This window comes from Amphiura filiformis, unplaced genomic scaffold, assembly GCF_039555335.1.
Source record: "Amphiura filiformis unplaced genomic scaffold, Afil_fr2py scaffold_22, whole genome shotgun sequence".
Taxonomy (NCBI): domain Eukaryota; kingdom Metazoa; phylum Echinodermata; class Ophiuroidea; order Amphilepidida; family Amphiuridae; genus Amphiura; species Amphiura filiformis.
This window is the reverse complement of record NW_027305486.1, coordinates 2,416,789-2,436,280: the sequence shown is the minus strand read 5'-3', so window position 1 is coordinate 2,436,280 and position 19,492 is coordinate 2,416,789. Positions and strand designations below refer to the sequence as shown.

Genomic DNA, 19,492 nt, shown 5'->3' with positions numbered 1-19,492 from the left:
TTTTGAAAAAATGTTTGCCCGAATTATTGAACAATAAAGTTTCATTATCTCTACTTAAAACATTTTAAGAACATTTTGTTTTTGCTGAGAGGGTAGTGTATGCAAATCAAAATACATGACAAAAAATATGTTTTACAAGGAATGTCTACAGTATACAGGCTGCATCAAATGATTTTCATTATCTAAATCAATATATTGTTGAAAAATAACATTTGTTTGTTCATTCTACAAATCATATGTATTGCAAACTTGCTTAATTTATTGTTGTTCAAAAGTGTTGTTGTTTCAGCCCTCTTTACAACATAAGAACCACAGAACCCACAAAAGTATATCTGTGATATTTGATTTCTTGTACACACTCGCTATGAAATGATTAATGCAATTTTTGCCCAAACTCACTACCATTTGTAAGATGCTGTGAACTACCAAATCGCAATTTAAAATTGATGTTTTATTACCAGCATTTTATGATCAACTTATGTATTAGTATTTGACCCAGTTGAAATGTAATCATTCGCTGCAATTTGATGTATTCAAGTATATATAAAAGATAGTCGGAAAATCTTCACCAATCACATTCCTACTTTTTATTTTGGAATGGAAAGATACGTGTTTTCCTTTTCACATTTTATGATATTCCTGGCAATTACAAATAACGGTTACTTCATACGTCGCTAGGCAAAACCGTGATGATTTACATAGCTTGTAAACGAATAAAGATGTTCTTTACTGTTGTCCATAATTACATAACAGGAGAAATACAACTTGGTGATATTTTGGCGTTATTCCCGTATGCAAATACCATTGATTCACTTGACCTTGAAGGACAATACCTCATGGACGTTCTAGAACATTCAGTTGCAGGGTACAATGTGTCAGACCCGCAACCCATGTCAAAGTTTCTTCAATTTTCAGGTAGGTTTATAATACTTAATGCGCTCACTGATGTCTCTAATCCTAGCATTTCATCTTAATGAATAACAGTGAAAATATTGTGGCCCTGGGTTCAATTCCCGAGTGACGAAACCTTTACAATTTCATAAAGTGTATTTCCACTAACCTCTATGAATAGAGATAAAAACTTAGTGACGTTACGATAGAAGGGCTATCGGTTTCAGCAGACGACCGATAGGTTTATAGGACCAAACCTAATGTTACGCCAGATGGACACAAAACAGTCTCGTTCTCGTTGGTGATCAGTTTTTCTGCAGTATTAACTTATGTCACTTGAAGTCCACTGTAGACTTGGAGCATCTGTGCTTGAAGACACCTGGCATAATCCTTTGCATACAAAATCCTTGTGCAGATGGCAATTTTCAAAACGTAGCATTCAATTTCTTCAGGAACAGTATCCCGTGTACTGTGCCACTTACATTGACAGACTTTCATCATTTCATAGACCAGATTTCAATATGTCTGCAGAAAATCCAATAAATCATTTTTTGGGATAGCAATTTTGACGTACTCCAAATCTTCTTTGTTCTAGCTGGATTAGTAGCACACCTTGGCTGCGCAAAACAAATTACTATTGTTTGAGAGCACGTAGGATATAATCGCTTTATCATGATTAAGCAGCACATCACAGCACTGACAAGATTTGATGTTTTCATGCCGCTTATAAGCATTTCTAATAAATAATCCTTCTTACACCTTTCCACTTTATGATAACAACATACTGGGTGGGTTTCCTGACCATTCTGACTGAAGTTGTTATTGCACCCAAGGGGATTTTCAAAATATCATGCACACAAGGTCTTGCATAATGATTGGAAAATTCCATTATCACCTGGGCAAGGACTTCCCATCTTATGTGAATCAATGTCAAATTAAATTAAATAGGTGATTATCAGGACGGCTAATGCAACTAGTGGTCATATTCGGAGAAGCCCTTGGATTTGGATTTTTTTTTCAAAATGGGTGTTGAAAACGCGCCAAAAAATATACACTTTGCTTTTCATTTTAAGAACCCCCCCCCCCCCCCGAAGCTGCCCATGTTAAAAGATTGAATTAGGGTTTAGGATGTGGAGCGTTTTATAATTATTCTAATAATTATACTGAAGTCGCACAATCTTGCTTGGGAGTATTAACAAAAAGGAGTCTAGCTGATCAATTTAGGAATGACATGGAAAATGTGTATAATGAAATTATTGCTTCTGATCTTCTTGATTCAGGTATCAAAGTTGTGTACAACTTATCACGTCCAGATCTACAACGTGTTCATGAAGTGTCTGTTTTATGTACCGATTGCCAAATACCTCAGTATGAACCTCTTGAGTTGGATAAGACGTACCGTATAATAACTGCAAGCTTTCTTGCAAATGGAGGAGATGACTATGACATGATAGCAGAGCACAAGATCAACCATATTGTCGGTAAATTACGAGGTCACAACCAAATGTTACAACGAATGTTAATGAAAACAAGCACTAGACATATAATCTACCATCTATTACCGCAATTTAGGAAATATATATATGTAGTTGAATAAAAGTAAAGAAACATTCTTCTTTTGTCACGTAGAGTGCTCAATCCTTACGGAGAGCAAGATATACATAAAAAGAAGAAAATGTGTAAATTACTCCATGTTGATTCACTACAGACTGTTTCGCCAAAAGGCTCCTCAGGTGAATGAGAGAAATATGTTTGTTCTATATTTCTCTCATTCACCTGAGGAGCCTTTGGGCGAAACAGTCTGTAGTGAATCAACATGGAGTAAATTTACACATTTTCTTCTTTTTATGTATATGTAGTTGAATATGTACCTTATTACATTTAACGCCATTTATAGTGACTAGCAATTTTCCCGATATATCAGAGGTCAAGTTTGATGCGTGTTTTTCTTGCCTTGTTTAACAAAGATAGTAAACTTTATTTTAATGTACACTCTTTAGAAAAGAAACGACGGAAATAAATCTTTTGGTCCTCTCATGCAAACAATTGATGGTTCTTATAAAAGGATCTTAGGTCAATCTGAAGACCTTTAGGTTCCTTGAAATTCATGTAAAACCTTTATTGGTTCTACAAACATTGTCAAGATTTGCACGAACAATTTGTATTTGAAAAGTGGTGTCTCCCTGTTCAACCATAAAAGGTTCTTAAGAACTGTGGAGAACGAAAAAAAAGGCTCTAAATGAATGTCAGAGCATAAATATACCTTAGAGTGTCCTTTAATGGTTTCTCCTCATGTCATAACCTTCAAGGGTTCTCCTGCGAGAGTAACATTGGTTCCTTTTGGAACTAAGAGTGCATTTACTAACAGTAAATAAGGAACTAAGTGTATATTTACATGTATATACATTTTCCTTTTCAGGTGCAGTTGATGCTGATGCATTAGAAGCTTATATTGGACAGATGAGTCCTCTCTACCACCATGGACAGATGGGACGAATACGCTTTACCCACGATACACCACTACCCTGCGCTTACGGACATGCTGATAATCTGACTACATCGTATCTATTGCTTTTATTAGGAATCATAGTTTCTTTATTTATCAAATACTAACAAAAACCCGATTAAAGTTTATTGTAAAAGTAATATAATTGCATAAGAGTTATTTTTTAGTATATTGTATTGGTACTCTACACACCGCTAGCCATAAGTTATGATATAACTTAAAACGGCAGAAGTGAACAAATTGTCTATATAACGCGGCAAAACTAGGGGCTAAATGCTCCGCTCCTCTTGACATTTTCCTGCCGAAGTAAACTGTTCAAACATACCCTTAAACATATAAGTTCAATTGCGAACTTTAACCCTACCGTAGCAAACACAAAACTTTTTCGACATCATTCGCATAAGGTTATAAAATGTTGTCAGAAAACGTTTAAATGTCGGGTTATATAAAGGGTATATTCAGAGTATAAAACGTTTTCATAACCTTAAAAACATTATTTGATAATCTACTGCTCAGCAAACAAAAATGTTTTACAGAAAACGTTCAAATGTCGTGTTATATAAACTAGGCGGTTACCCGTATTTCTCGGGTTTCGGCTATCATGGTTATTGGCTTTTGCAGATCTCAAAATCAGGGTGTTTCCTTTTCTGGGATCACTTTCCTCACAGCTGAGTTCAATTACAGCTTTTTGCAATTTGACCTCACTTGCGCCCTCAATTTGAAATTTGACCTGACCTTTGACCACGGATGACCTAACAAATGCAAACATGAGTTTCCTTGGCCAAAGTTACACCCACCCACAAAGTTTGAGCTCCATTATATGAGCAGTTTGATATTTTTACGTTGTTTGACCTTTGATTTCTTAACCGTAGGTCTGACAAAAAGGTCACCATGGAAACCTTTGTTAGTCCAAGGTCCACTCACCCACCAACTTTGAGCTCCATAGAGGCAATTTGAAATTTCTACCTTTTTTGACCTATGACCTCTTAACCGTAGGTCTGACAAAAAGATCAATGTGGAAACCTTTGTTTGTGAGTCCAAGATCTACTCACTTACCAAGTTTGAGCTCCATAGGGGCATTTTGAAATGTTTACCTTTTTTGACCTATGACCTCCTAACCGTAGGTCTGACAAAAAGGTCATTGTGGAAACCTTTGTTTGTTAGTCCAAGATCCATCCACCCACCAAGTTTGAGCTCCATAGAGGTAATTTAAAATTTCTACCTTTTCTGACCTATGACCTCTTAAACGTAGGTCTGACAAAAAGGTCACCGTGGAAACTTTTGTTTGTTAGTCCAAGGTCCACTCACCCACCAAGTTTGAGCTCCATAGTGGCAATGTGAAATTTCTACCTTTTTTGACCTATGACCTCTTAACCGTAGGTCTGACAAAAAGGTCACCGTGTAAACTTTTGTTTGTTAGTCCAAGATCCACCCATCCACCACGTTGAGCTTCATAGAGGCAATTTAAAATTTCTACCTTTTTCGACCTATGACCTCTTAACTGTAGGTCTGACGAAAAGGTCACCGTGGAAACTTTTATTTGTTAGTCCAAGGTCAACACACCCACCAAGTTTGAGCTCCATAGGAGCAATTTGAAATTATAATTCAATTGGACTTGACCCGGTCGTTGACCTTTGACCTTAAAAATATAAACTGGTTCTTTCTCATATCAAACTGCACCCACCCACCAAGTTTAAGGAACGTGCGACCCATAGTCTCCGAGAAAAGCTGCGGACAAACACAGACAGAGATCCGGTGAATTATAGTAAGATGGTATAAAAACGTTTTAATAACATTCCAAAAACATTCTTGAAAACTTTCTAAACAGAATGTTATTTTGCGGTTGACAAAATATTTTGCGAAAAATGTTTGCCCAAAATATTTTCAATAACGTTTTAAAAACGTTTTCATGACCTTTATATAACCCGACATTTAAATGTTATTAAAAGGTTTTGAAAAAACATTTTAAGAACATTTCTGTGTTTGCTGGGTTTAAATATTTCAACATAATGTTATTAAAGTATTGACACAATATTTGGCAAAAATGTTTGCAAAAACAGTTCGCAATAACATTTTTTGAAAACATTTCAAAATATTGTTGTAGTGTGTTTTCATACAAAACGTTATCATGACCTTTATATAACCCGACATTTTAATGTTATTAAAACGTTTTTACCTAAACCAAAAGCCAAAATATAACTTATTTACAATGTTTTTAAAACGTTTTTGTGTTTGCTGGGTATGCCATCCAACTCTGAGGGTAGGCACAAGTACTCATTTTTGTAAGACAATTTTTAAATTGTTTAAAATATCATGGGCATGGAGCCGCCCACTTTCTGGCTAAAAGTAATCTACCAAAAAACGTTTCAAAACGTAAAAAGCGGCCAAAGTTTAAAACATCTTTCCTGTGTGGCTTTTCACCCTTTTTTAAACTTGGTCCCATTTATGAAAGTTTTTAAAGACCCATACGAAGTCATCTATAGGCTACTTGTTGGTTTTCTTAGTTGTCAATGTTTATTTTGTAGAGCACATGAATTAATGTTAGTGCGTAAGACGTTATAATGTATTTTGTAGCAAATACTCACTTTGTTAAATTCTTCATCGTCATGTGCGATTCTGCGCCTTATGTACAGATGTAGGGCCTGTATGTAGCAGGTTGACACACAGTCAATTTGCTAAGTATATATAATACTCTACTACTCTTTATGATCACGCAATATAATAAAACATAAACCTTGAAATGTTTTTGATAATACATACGGTAGCCTACGTCATATTGCACCGCTTTCGAACAGTCTTAAACCTATAAGAGTACATTGTTGCATGTAAAAATTAGGACTCATTCTTCATGTTAATACTACTTTACTAAATGGGACCAAGTTTAAAAAAGGGTGAAAAGCCACACAGGAAAGATTTTTTAAACTTTGGCCGCTTTTTACGTTTTGAAACGTTTTTTAGATATTAATTCTTTTTTGAGGTAAAAAAATATTGCGCGCTAAGTGGTTCTTTGTAGCCATGCGAGGTGAACTAGTTGGATATCCATATTTCGCGGTTAATGGTGCTTTGTAGCCCTGCGGGGCAAACTAGTTGGATATCCATATTTCGGGGTGAGTGGTTTTTGAAGCTCCGAGGGGCAAACTAGTTGGATATCCATATTTCGCGGTTAGCGGTTCTTTGTAACCCTGCGAAGGGGCAAACTAGTTGGATATCCATATTTCGCGGTTAGTGGTTTTAACGACCCGTAACCACCCCAATCAGCTGCATACCGCATCCAGCTATTTTATTTATCAAAATACTAGTTTTTTAATGCTATGGGGTTAACAGAATTATTAAAAAATTAATAGCTGAACCCAATAGTTCAGCCAAGGACTGGAAACGACATATTGATGACTTTATATAGAGTGTATTCAATAAACCCAAGGCGGAACGAGAGTTGCTAAGTAACCGCTATCCGAACCATAAACACACATGCATGATCAGACAACGAGTATTCAATTTCCTCATAGCATCCCACGTTGTTCACACGTCAGTCGAATTTGGCGGTGTTGGTTTGTTAGCCCTCCAAGTTATAACATCGTTCACTTTGTGTTGAACATTGTATGTGAGCCTCGCTGTAATAACATAAAGATCAGTCTGATCAGTGTGATATCACAGAGCAGACCCTTGAGAGGGCACTTGGCTCATTTGCATGGCAGTCGGACTCTCCATTGTATTTGATCATTTGTGTATGGAGTGCAATGGCGACCCGTCATTGTATTTGTTCATGTGTGTATGGAGAGCCACTCTTGGAGCCCATGGGACTTAGGCTAGGTCCTCAGGTAGAGTCAGACGCTGTATGTACTAGAAACGCCCATTCTTGATTCTGCGTTCATTCAATGTTAGCATTAAATTTGTATTGCCCGGCGGCCCCGCGTAATGGAAAAACCTGAATTTGTTACATAAAAAGAAATGAAAATTAAAAAAGGCAAGGTTCCACCTGAGTACATATTAAATGGGTGTAGAATTTTTTTTCAAATATATATATGAATTTAGACAAACATACGGGATATAATGAACCTTTGACATGACGCCATGATGACATGATTTTATTAGTCGTTTTATATATCACCTATACCGTGTATCATAATACCAGTATTTGTAATTTTATATTATATAGAACTAATATTTTGCATCATAAATGCCCAGTTCATATGCACAGACGATTACTAATCTTCACGACTTCAAAATAACATGTTACAAAGCAGGTAATAGGTGCTGGCCTTGTCCTATTGTACTTGTTCATTTGTGTATGGAGAGCTCACTGACCTGTTAATAGAGGTCAATGGAATAGCTTCTTTATGGGCCACCTCTCCATCGGTTTCAGGGCGCAGTTCATTGAACTCAGCGGGATTCTATTGCAAGTGCTTTTATATTATTACAAAACGGATCGTGGTTATTGCCTTGACAAACCTAATAAATAATTCATACCAGGGATGAATAAATCCAGGGGTGCGGACATTTCATTGGTCGCAAACCACCGGGATTCGATACAAGTTTGCGTTGTAAATGAATGCGTGAATAAGAGTGTCATCCCCTTGGCGCGATATTTGATTTCTGAATATACTCAAGTTGCCGTTGAAAATGCCTAAAATCATCAAGATATTGCAATACTGTCTAAAGTGATGTAAAATTGTGGCAAATTTGTATGATTTATCGCACATAATTTCTGCGTAGCGTGGAGAATCATTTACATAGGATTTTGGAGAAAAATGTGATAATTTTAGGGAAATATAGAATGGCGGAAGAAAGAAATAAAACATTTTCCTGGAATGTGTAGACCATACTCTTTCTGTTCCTATTGATTTCTATACTGAAATAATTCTTAAAATGAAGTTGTTGGATGATTTTAGTTGGCATTTCTAGAACGTAAACATGTAGGCAGATAGTAGAGGCGGCACTCTATTCACGAGATTTCTTTTCCAACGCCAAAATAGCACGAATTTTGGTGGTTTGCGAGTGAAGAGTGTCCGCACTATCGATGGACTACGTAACTGTTCAATAGGTTTTTGTAAATGAGCTAGTATTAGTGGGTAAGCTGTACATCTCTTTTGCATTGTTAAGACAACCACGCTAGGTTTTTCGATCAACGTACTATGCGTGTTTGGTCAAGCGAGGATAATTTGTAAAGCAGCAAGTAATGGTGAGGATGTTGCCCTTTTTAACTACTTCTGACTTTTGATTTAGCCCAAAATTAATCAATAAAATCGTGTATAAGATATTTGTGGGGATATTTGGGCGCTATTACAACAATTTAAATAACTGGGCACTTCTGGGTTGGATATATTATAGACTCTATAGAATTTAAGTATGATATATTTTCGATGGTAAATATATTTTCACTTTCAAAGTTTGTAGTTTTCATAATTACAATTTCTTAATATTATATAAAAGGTGAGAATAAGACTATAAATGTAAGAGTATGGGATAATTTTGATTGTTAATAAATGCGAAACGCCGGCGGTAGACATCAGCAATATCAGGGATTGCCGCGATTCTTGCAGTAGCTTTTATGAATAGAATACAATAGTGGATACAATAGCGGATACAATAGCGGAACAATAGAGCTCTCTTACGGGCAAATAAACCTCGTCGCGTTTTGCTAAATTTCACTTCTTCTTTTTCATGAACTAACCGTTATTTTTTTAAACTTGTGGCAAAACTTCGACCGAAGTTTTTAATGACATAAAGCCTCTAAAATGCACCCTAATGACGCATCGCGCACATTCTATTTTGTAACCGTAAATGTAATACGTGCACAGGCTACTCCAAACGGCGTGTAGCATGTATTTATATCCTAAGCTTTCAATTATCTTACTAAAGATAAAGAAAACCATGGGGAAAGTAATGAAAACCTAATACTTTCCTAACACTAAAATTACATTTGAAAAATGTCACCATTTATTTGATACCTCCAACCCAGCAAACACAAAACGTTTTCGTCATCGTTCACAAAAGGCTAGAAAAGGTTGCCAGAAAACGTTCAAATATAGGGTATATAAAGGACGTATAAAGGGTATAAAACGTTTTCATAATATTCAAAAGCATTTGTTGATAACATATTCTAACAAATATTCTAACATTATATTATTTAAGTGTTAACAAATTATTTCGCAAAAAAATGTTTGCAAAAATATTTTACAATAACATTTTTAAAACATTCTAATAATATTACTGCGTTTTGTTTTCAAAATTGTCGTTTTAAAATGTTTCTATGACCTTGATATAACCCGACATTGTAATGTTATTAAAACGTTTTTATCAAAACCAAAACCCAAAATATAACATATTCAAACGTTGCAAAAACATTTTTGTGTTTTACGGGAAGTCAACCAGCAAAATAAACTGACTTTTGTTTGCTCAGGTATACCCCTAAAGGTTAAATACCACTAATTATGTATTACACGGGTTTCAATTGGAAAATGGCTAATTTCGGGTGGAATTTTCTCATATCAAGAACTCTCACAATTAAATGCCACTAATATCAGGTGAAACTATATGATTTAGATGCCAAATTATCAAAACTCAACATAGGTTGACCTGAGACTTTTCTTGTTTTAAATTAAACATCGTTGTGTAAATAGTGTTAATATTGTTTGAAACTTTATCATAATATATTATAGTTATCATAACATTTGTTTACTATGACGCGAAGCCAAAGTCCAAGGTAAAGGGCAGAATAATGGCCGATACATTCGTCCACAACTTTTAATTTTTGCCGCTGTAATTTTCTTAATATAAAGATCACTAGTTCACTCTTTACAACACTGAAAAGTCACATGGCTCAACCAGCTTTAGAAATTGGCGGGGAAATATGAATCTATATTATTATAATATGAATCGAAATATTGTCATTATGCTCATTATGATTACGATTCGGGTCGCGTAACTCGGCGCAAACATGTATACTTGGGACATATATACTTATAAAAGTTCTTGTTCTCTCCCATTAATCTGCCCTTAAAACAAATATTCATCTTTCATGTAGTTGATTAAAAGTAAGTAAGTTTTGTGAGGTGAAGGTTGCTGACAATAGCCTGGTAATTGACCTCTCTGTGTGTGAGTGAGCATGTATACGCCATGATGTCATCTGCTTTTAGACTGCCTCCGCGAGTCAGTGTATCTAGCCTACGCTGCGCTATAGTTCGGCACATATCAAATAAAAATTTTTGTCAGTTTTTGAGCTCAATACGCACGCTTCTTTCTCAATACGCAAGCTAACGACTATCATATCCTATCAACACATATGTTCAAGTGCAAGGAAAAATATGGCTTTTTTTAGAATGAAAAAATTACGGGAGATATTCATCATTATCTACACCGGTATCCAAAGATTTATCGTCTGAATATCAACTCGTGCGTAGCACATTCACGTGTATCGATCCCGTGTATTCATTTTAGTGTCTCTGATGTACAATGTAATTATTAACCAGGCGAAGTCGGTGTACGATACTAATTTCAATCTGTTGTCCTTCTGTAAACAAATTGTATATAAGCTGAAATATAAATAATAATATAATACTATATGGCATATTTGTAATGTTTACACATGTCACAACTTGCACCTAAATGGAATCAGCCAAATTTGTTGTGTTTGTAGGTAAATAGAGCAAAGTTCGACATAAAGTCAATTAGAAATTATGACTTTATGTCCGCCCATAGAACTGCGTCTTAAACGGCCAAAATAACAAGCAGTGTTTCTTTCACGTTACCTCGTTATTTCAGCTCAAAATGGGACAGAAACCATTCCCGATCATCATTACTAGTATTATTTCAGCATTTTGAGTATATAATGACAAATTTAAAATTTGAAGGAAATCGTACATTAAGCCTTTAAGAAAATGTACAGCCGCAAGCTACGACAATATTATAGTAAAACGTAGGCACTGTATATTAAAAGGACTCTTTCGAAGGTATGAAAAACGCAGTGATTTATAGTGCTTTACGCACAGGCATAACGCGTAGACGTTGATCCATAAGCCTCGGCACACTTTAATGACATGCATTTTTAATAGGTACGGTACGTTATAATTCTTATAATTTTTCCTCTCATCTGCAGACAGATAAAACTGCTACAATATTATTGATATAGTGCGATCACATGTGCACTTTCACAGGACAAAATCAACAATGTCCGAATGATAGTATTACAAAACACTGTGAACTTAAATACTTAGTGACATCGTACTGAGTACTACTTTTCATGCTTTTGGTCCATTTTATATTTGCGATGGCTACGTTTGGTACGTCAAAACTGTTATTTCTCCTCCTGGCAGAAATATTTCTTGTATCTGCGGATTATGATCTAAAATACTTCACACCGGTGATGTTCGCTGTTATTTTGAGGAGGTAAATCTTAAATATGAACCGTGTACAATAGAAGACATAGAACGTAACGAGTGTTTCGGAGGTAAGTTTGGTCATTGTTGGAATATGATAAACAGCATGGGCCGGTGATGGAGGGCCACGTGTATTTTCAACTTGTAACCTCGTACAAAATATTTTAGAAACTATTCCCTAAGGTTATAGTATATGTGTTTGTTGTTACTATAATGTAAATAAGTAGGTCCTAATTGTAATTCTTACAACATGTCATGGGTTTTACTGCATAACCCAAGAAAACCTCCCATATGGGTCCATTATAGGACGGGTTTGGAAAGCTAAGGGTTAACACGCTTACTATCTCGAAACTATGAGCTACATGTAGAGGTATAACTCTTCTGATGGACTTCCCTCATGGTTCATTTGCCAAAATTAAAATACACTAAGCGAACACCACTCAGCCACGAGCTCCCTTTTCATTTTCTTTTTGATCATATTTTATATGCAAGTAGATGATATAGACACCATACACACCGTATTTGAATGCCTGTTGTTTGTGCTATCCTAATTAATTTTGGCGCTAACTTTAATACGACAACGTATTAATAAATTATTAATACGCAAGCTACGACAATATTATAGCTTAATTACGACGGTATTTAATAAATTATACTGGGCTTCAGTGGCGGCTGCAATGTTGGGCTTGCGGTGTTTCCTGCACCCTGCTTACGATTATTGCCGCTCGAGCTGATGTTCAGTGTTCAAACGATGCTTGAATGTTTTATACAATCCTAATGAGGAATCACTACCTTGCTAAAATATAGGATCCACAAATTATAAGTTCCCCTAAATACTTTTTAAAATAAATCGAAAAATATTTGACGAAATGCAAACGTGTACAGCCGCGGATCCAGAGGGAAAAAAATACGGGGGGCGCAAAATAGAGGGCGACGAACCAGCGGCCATCGCGTCGCGCTTGCGCGATGCAGGGGGTGTCTGAGGGGGTGTTCCCCCCTGAGAAGTGAGAAACTTTTGCGAAATGAAGACCTAATTGAAGCCATTTGGTGGACCATTTTGACACTACTTTTGTGTAAAATTTGAGTTTGAAAGAGCGGAAAATTTGTGAAATGACCATGCATGACGGCTCATTTTCCCATTCGTGGACAAGTTTCCAATATTATTGTATAAATTAAATTGTTTTAAACATAAAGTTCCGGGTACGAAAGCATAAAGAAAAGCTAAGTTCTTTAGGTTAAATACCACTAATTATGTATTACACGTGTTTCAATGGGAAAATGCCTAATTTCGGGTGGAATTTTCTCATATTCAGAACTCTCACAGTTCAATGCCACCAATATCAGGTGAAACTATATGATTTAGATGCCAAATGATCAAAAATTCAACATAGGTTGACCTGAGACTTTTCTTGTTTTAACGCACTGAACCGTTAACACCTTAAAATGACAGTGCGCCCTCGAAGCTGAAAGTTACAATATGATAAGGCGACTATTTACTAAAAACCGAAGCCGTGCGTATGAATTTTGGTACTATTACAACAAAAATGTCATATAATGAGAGAAAATGTACCATTTTGAAGCATCAAACTCTAAAAAGTACTTTTTTGGCTATATAATTTGATCAATTTCAGCGATTTTAATGCAGTCTTTTCGAATACCATGAAAACAAATAGTTCCTCATCGTATTTCAATGTATCGCCCAGGCCTATTTAGTGGTATTTAACCTATACATACGCAGGGGGGTGTCTGAGGGGGATGTTCCCCCCTGAGAAGTGAGAAATTTTTGCGAAATGAAGACCTAATTGAAGCCATTTGGTGGACCATTTTGACACTATTATGGTGTAAAATTTGAGTTTGAAAGAGAGAAATGACCATGCATGATGGCTCATTTTCCCATTCGTGGACAAGTTTCCAATATTATTGTATAAATTCAATTGCTTTAAACATAAAGTTCCGGGTATTCAAAGCATAAAGAAAAGAGTAACTTCTTTATACATACGCAGGGGGGTGTCTGAGGGGGGATGTACCCCCTGAGAAGTGAGAAACTTTTGCGAAATGAAGACCTAATTGAAGCCATGGACCATTTTGACACTATTATGGTGTAAAATTTGAGTTTGAAAGAGCGAAAAATTTGTGAAATGAACGTGAGGGCTCATTTCCCATTCGTGGACAAGTTTTCAATATTATTGTATAAATTCAATTGCTTTAAACATAAAGTTCCGGGTATCCAAAGCATAAAGAAAAGAGTAACTTCTTTATACATATACGCAGGGGGTGTCTGAGGGGGGATGTTCCCTCCTGAGAAGTTGGAAAATTTTGCAAAATGAAGGACTAATAGAAGCCATTTGGTTTACGATTTTGACACTATTATTGTGTAAAATTTAGTTCGGAAGATTTAGTTCGGAAATGTATAAAAATGAAAACCCAATCAAAGCTATTCGTGGATCATTATGCACTATTACTGTGGGCCTATCATTAAGTTATTAGGCCTAAAGTGTACGGGTGTCCGAAGCAAAAGCGAAAAAGGCCAGTTTTTTACGCATACGAAGGGGTGTCTGAGGGGGGAAAATGTGCAAAATGAAGGTCCACTTGAAGCCATTTGGTGCATCATTTTTACACCATATATCATTGCTTTAAACAAAAAAGGGCCCGAACTCAATTTGCAAAATTTTAAACATTACACTGGTCCACTGACCATGCTGACACTTTGTAAGGCTTGAGTTGAGACACACAATTAGGCCTACTAAAGCATGCGTGGATTAATGTCAGCATTGACTCCGTGTTAAATACTGACTGTGGTGACATGTGACGGGCCCTGCATAGGCCTATCAGAGCTTTATATCAGCGGGCTCACAGTACTATGATTTTCACGTGCTTTGGGCCGAGGACCTGCCTTCAAGCCGGCCTTCAGGCAATGCCTAAAATAATCACAGGCGTAGGCCTACCCCATATACGCCTATTAGGCCTTCGATCGACCCGACTGTGCAGTTTTTAGGTACGGAACTACTCAATTATAAGCCTTCTCTTCGCTTTTTCTCGCTTTTCTCTTCTCTTTTTCTCCTTTTCTCTTTCTCTCCTTTCCCCGTTTTTACGGGGGGCGCGCGCCCCATCTTTCCTGCTTTTGCTATTTTTACGGGGAGGCGCGCCCCCTCCGCCCCCCTCTGGATCCGCACCTGGTGTAAAAAGATGCAAGTAGCTTTATTTGTTTTACACATATGAACCAAATTATAGCGTCACGTCATTGCGTTCAGTCGCACTGGTTCATTGTGTAAAAAGAGACCGTTTTAAACAGTGTTAAAAGTGGCATCTGTGTCCATAGGAATCAGATCTCAAACAATACAGTATGCCAGACCTATTCATGTGTTTACCCACTTTTTCATGCAAAGATACTTTTAACCTGCGTTTTTAATTCTTTTTAAGGTTGGGCCCGTTTGGATACCGTTGTTAACCACTACCGTGATATTAAAGACAATGTACTACTCCTAGATGTGGGGAATCAATTCCATGGCACTCTGTGGTTTAATGTTTATCAGCATCAAGCTACGTCATATTTCATGAACCGGACAGCTTATGATGGCATGGTAAATGGTAATAAATTAATTAATTGTAATAATTAGTTAATTTCAATAATTAATAATAAATATATAAATAAATTAATTAATTAAGTAATTAATTAATTTGTGACGTGAAAATGAGGATGACGATGATGATGTTGCTGCTGCTCCTGTTGATGATGACGATGATGATGATGACGATGATGATGATGATGATGATGATGATGATGATGATGATGATGATGATGATGATGATGATCGACTGACAGAATGATGATGATTATTATTAGCATTCTTCTTAATCATTGTATTATTCTAGGCGCTTGGTTCACATGAATTTGATTTGAAACCGTCAGGCTTGGCTCCATTTCTTGATGATGCTGATTTCCCAGTCTTAAGCTGTAATATTGATGATAATAATGAACCAATTATGCAGAACAAATATGATAAATACCAAGAAATAACACTCAATACACATCGTATAGGAATAGTTGGATTTTCATACTGGAACACAGAGGAAACATCAAATACAGGTAAAAACAAACAAAGCAACCAAAAATGAGATGTACTTGCCTATGTGAGAGTAGATTTTCAACTTGAGAGAAAGTTGCTCCAAATACCTTAAGAGCCGTTTATAGTAAGGTGCAACCTTCCTACTAAAGATGGCTCTGAAAAGAACCGTTCAGCTGCACCTTTGGAGAACCATTACAGGTTCGGCATTTAGAGAGTTAAATTTACCTTAAGAGTGCTGGCAGATCATGTTATGGTTCCTTTTCAGAACCATTGACAGTGTCCTTAGAAAACAAATCAATAATGTACACTTGGATCGTTAATCTAAGTTTAAGGGACAATACAAACTTTATATCGAAATTGCGTCTTGTTTATTTATTTATTTATTTTTTCAATTTTTGTATTACAGGCGAACTAATATTTCATGACGAGGTAGAATATGTCAAAACTGCAGTTGAAATCTTGACAGGCTCGGGAGTAAATAAAATCATTGTAATGGGTCGTTCTACATTTCATATACATAAGAGAATAGCTGAAGAAGTGCCTGGAGTCGACATAGTAATCGGTGGGGATATCAATGAATTTCTTTATAATGGTATGAATTTATAAATGAATTTTTATATAAATATTTTATGAACGGGGTGTTTAAAGTTACTTTCCGTCAAATTTATCGGGGTAAAACTTGAGTCACCTTGTTGGGTACTAAAATTAGCTAGACAGATCAAAAAGCTTTATTACGGTAAATTCGATTGATTCTATTTGTTTGTGTTTGCATGACAACCCTAGATAACCCAAGCAAGCCTTTTATGAAGCCAATTGCGTCTATTTGAAAACCGGTTGGGAACAGTCAGGAGTTAACACCCTACTCTTCTCGTAACTGACTGCGACCAACATGTACAGGTGTGGCTCTTCTGTACACCTGGACCGACGGCTTAACACTTCCACCGAAGGAAGAAGTATATAATTGTTCACATACCCAGTTCTCAATGAACCATAGGGAGAACGGAAGCCTGATTTAATCCAAAAAAGATGTTGCCAAGTAAATTAACTTGAAAAAGGAAAGTTTAGTCTTTTCGAAACGTCGGGTTTTTAACTTGGTTTTTACGTTTTGTGTTATTCCCTCATCGGATGTTGTGTAATATTTTCCCTGTTTTTAATTTCAACTAAATTCAGACTTTATTTTTCCAGTTCAATATCCCACCACGTTTTTCACAACCAGAAATCGAGCCCTGGACCTCTAACACCCAAATGAGAACAGTGTAACAACTGAGCCACGCTCTACTCCTACGTGGTGAGCTAACTTGATGATATTTATTTTGAATTTCGAAAAGAGGACCATGGAAGCGCACCCTCAGTTGAAGATCCAACACAAGACTACCCCGTTGTTGTGCAACCTACCCACGACGATTCTACTAATGTGTTAATAGTTCAAGCATACTGGGCAGGTAAATACCTAGGACATTTGGATGTCACGTTTGATGACGATGGAAACGTGAAAAATTGGGATGGCAACCCCATTTTACTCGACACCAAAGTTGAAAAAGGTTAGTAAATTGATCTTAATAGGCTTTGGAAATAAGGATGATGGGCATTGGATCTCAACAATTATAATTGATTTCTTTCTAAAAATTACTGCATAAATGGTATCTCAGATAATAAAGAATCGGAGTATTTCGAGGTACCCATGACGTACCACAGCTATGCATTACGAAGGAAGTAATGCAGGAAGATATTCATTAACCTCCTAAAATGCATCTTCATAATATATAAGTAAATTATCACGAATTAACGAATCGTCTGTATCATTATTATTGGTGGATATCATTTGTAATGACTGTATGTCTATGGCGTAACAACATCATCACGAAGAAAGGGTCAACAACAAAAATTATGCAAAAAAGGAACATTATAGGAATTATATATTTTTAAGTAATTATTATTTTGGTATATTTTAATCTACACCACTTAAATAGTCACTTAACATTCTGTGGCATATTTTTGTTTATTCCAGATGACGGAACTCTAACAGAAATCAACGAATGGGCTAAAAAGGTCCATGAATACAGAAATACTTACGTCGGTGAAACAAATGTTCTTCTCGCTGGCACAGGCCCAGATGGTGAGCATAGACAAAGTCCTTGTCGTTTTGCTGAGTGTGGCATAGGCAACATGGTAACAGATAGCTTCATACAGCAGAATCTTAACCAACCAACAGAGGACCACTGGAACAACGCGGCGATTGCCTTTATCAACGCTGGTGGAATGAGAAATACACTGGATATAGGTATGGTGACAGCACTTCTCTTTTTGTCTTATTTTACCTCTCCCATGACGGCCAGGTGTCACAGAACTGTATACAAACAGCTAGCTGTTTCCCTTTTCGGAACTGGCTGTGATATTTTTAACATTACCTGCATCTGCATCACAATTCAAAAGTACTAATGAAGATAGCGGATAATTAAATATGAAATCTGCCTCTACCCGGGATCGAACCCGGCCCTGAATCAAAGCCTGTGTGGACAACACCGCTTTACATTAAGTAAAAACGTAAATATCTACAAAAATACCAAAGCAGACCCGGTTTTCACTTGACATATTTTAATCAATCTACTCCCAAAGTACAAAGTAATGGACAGATTAATTGACAATCCAAAAGTCTGATACCTTTTTTGCACTTTAGAAGTGTACTTTGTTTTTGTCTTTCTGTACGGGTGTGAGTCATGGGTAATCACCAAGGACATGGAAAACAAGATCAAATACCTTCGCAACATCTTGCTACAGAGTCATGTTAAACATCAAGCGTGTGGATCGGATTCCAAATGAAACCATCTACAACAGTTACCATAGGGTATTAAATAAAAGGCACTAAATTTAATGCCCACGTGACCCATGGGCGCCGCCATACCAAGACCACCAAGTGATCAGTAGATGTGCTACAATGCTAAGAGATAAATACCATCAAAATTGCTGAAAATTTAATAGGCAAAATAATTATACATGGGGGGATTCTGTTTTTTTATGTTTTTTTTTATGTTTTCAATTATTTTTTGAAAGTTTTGATCGACGGAAAAAAAATGACAAATTTGCTAGAAAATTTGGACATGCATCCCCCGTTTCCAATTGAAATACACAGAAAAACCACCTACTGTGCCAAAGGTCACTTTTCCAGACATCCTGTCTAGACGCTGTAATGTCAGCGCCCATCTGGTCACGTGGGCAATTAAATTATGTGCCCTTATTTAAATGACCTAAGACGACTGTACAATCTGACCAACACCACTCCACTGGTTGCCAGAGTCAAGATTCATCAACTCAATTTTCTCGGATATAAATGCTGCGTCTTGAAGACGACGAGCCTGTGAAAGAATATATCCTTTATATGCCACCACATGGTAGGAGGAAACCGGGACTATATGCAACCACATGGGAAGAGGAAACCGGGACGGCGGCGCACACTGTACCTACAGCATGTCCAGCACCTCCTGGGAGATACTGAAGGGATGCTGCAGCCAAACCAAATTTTTCCCCTTGCCCAAGATCGCAATAGTTGGATGATGATGATAATGCAAAAAAACAAAACAACAACAAACAACACGATGATGCAACGGACTGTCTTTTCACAGATCATAAACTCTATTATGTGACAAAGATTTATT

General features: G+C 36.6%; 1 protein-coding gene across 1 annotated transcript in view; it reads left to right on the top strand.

Moving 5' to 3' along the window:
- The first annotated feature begins 11,663 nt into the window (after positions 1-11,663).
- Positions 11,664-19,492, top strand: part of LOC140143533 (5'-nucleotidase-like) — a 32,439-nt gene continuing 24,610 nt past the window's right edge. The window contains exons 1-6 of the mRNA XM_072165364.1: positions 11,664-11,676; positions 15,193-15,353; positions 15,646-15,859; positions 16,246-16,431; positions 17,168-17,380; positions 17,848-18,120. Of these exons, the coding sequence (XP_072021465.1) occupies positions 11,664-11,676; positions 15,193-15,353; positions 15,646-15,859; positions 16,246-16,431; positions 17,168-17,380; positions 17,848-18,120 (1,060 nt within the window). The remainder of the gene's footprint in view (positions 11,677-15,192; positions 15,354-15,645; positions 15,860-16,245; positions 16,432-17,167; positions 17,381-17,847; positions 18,121-19,492) is intronic.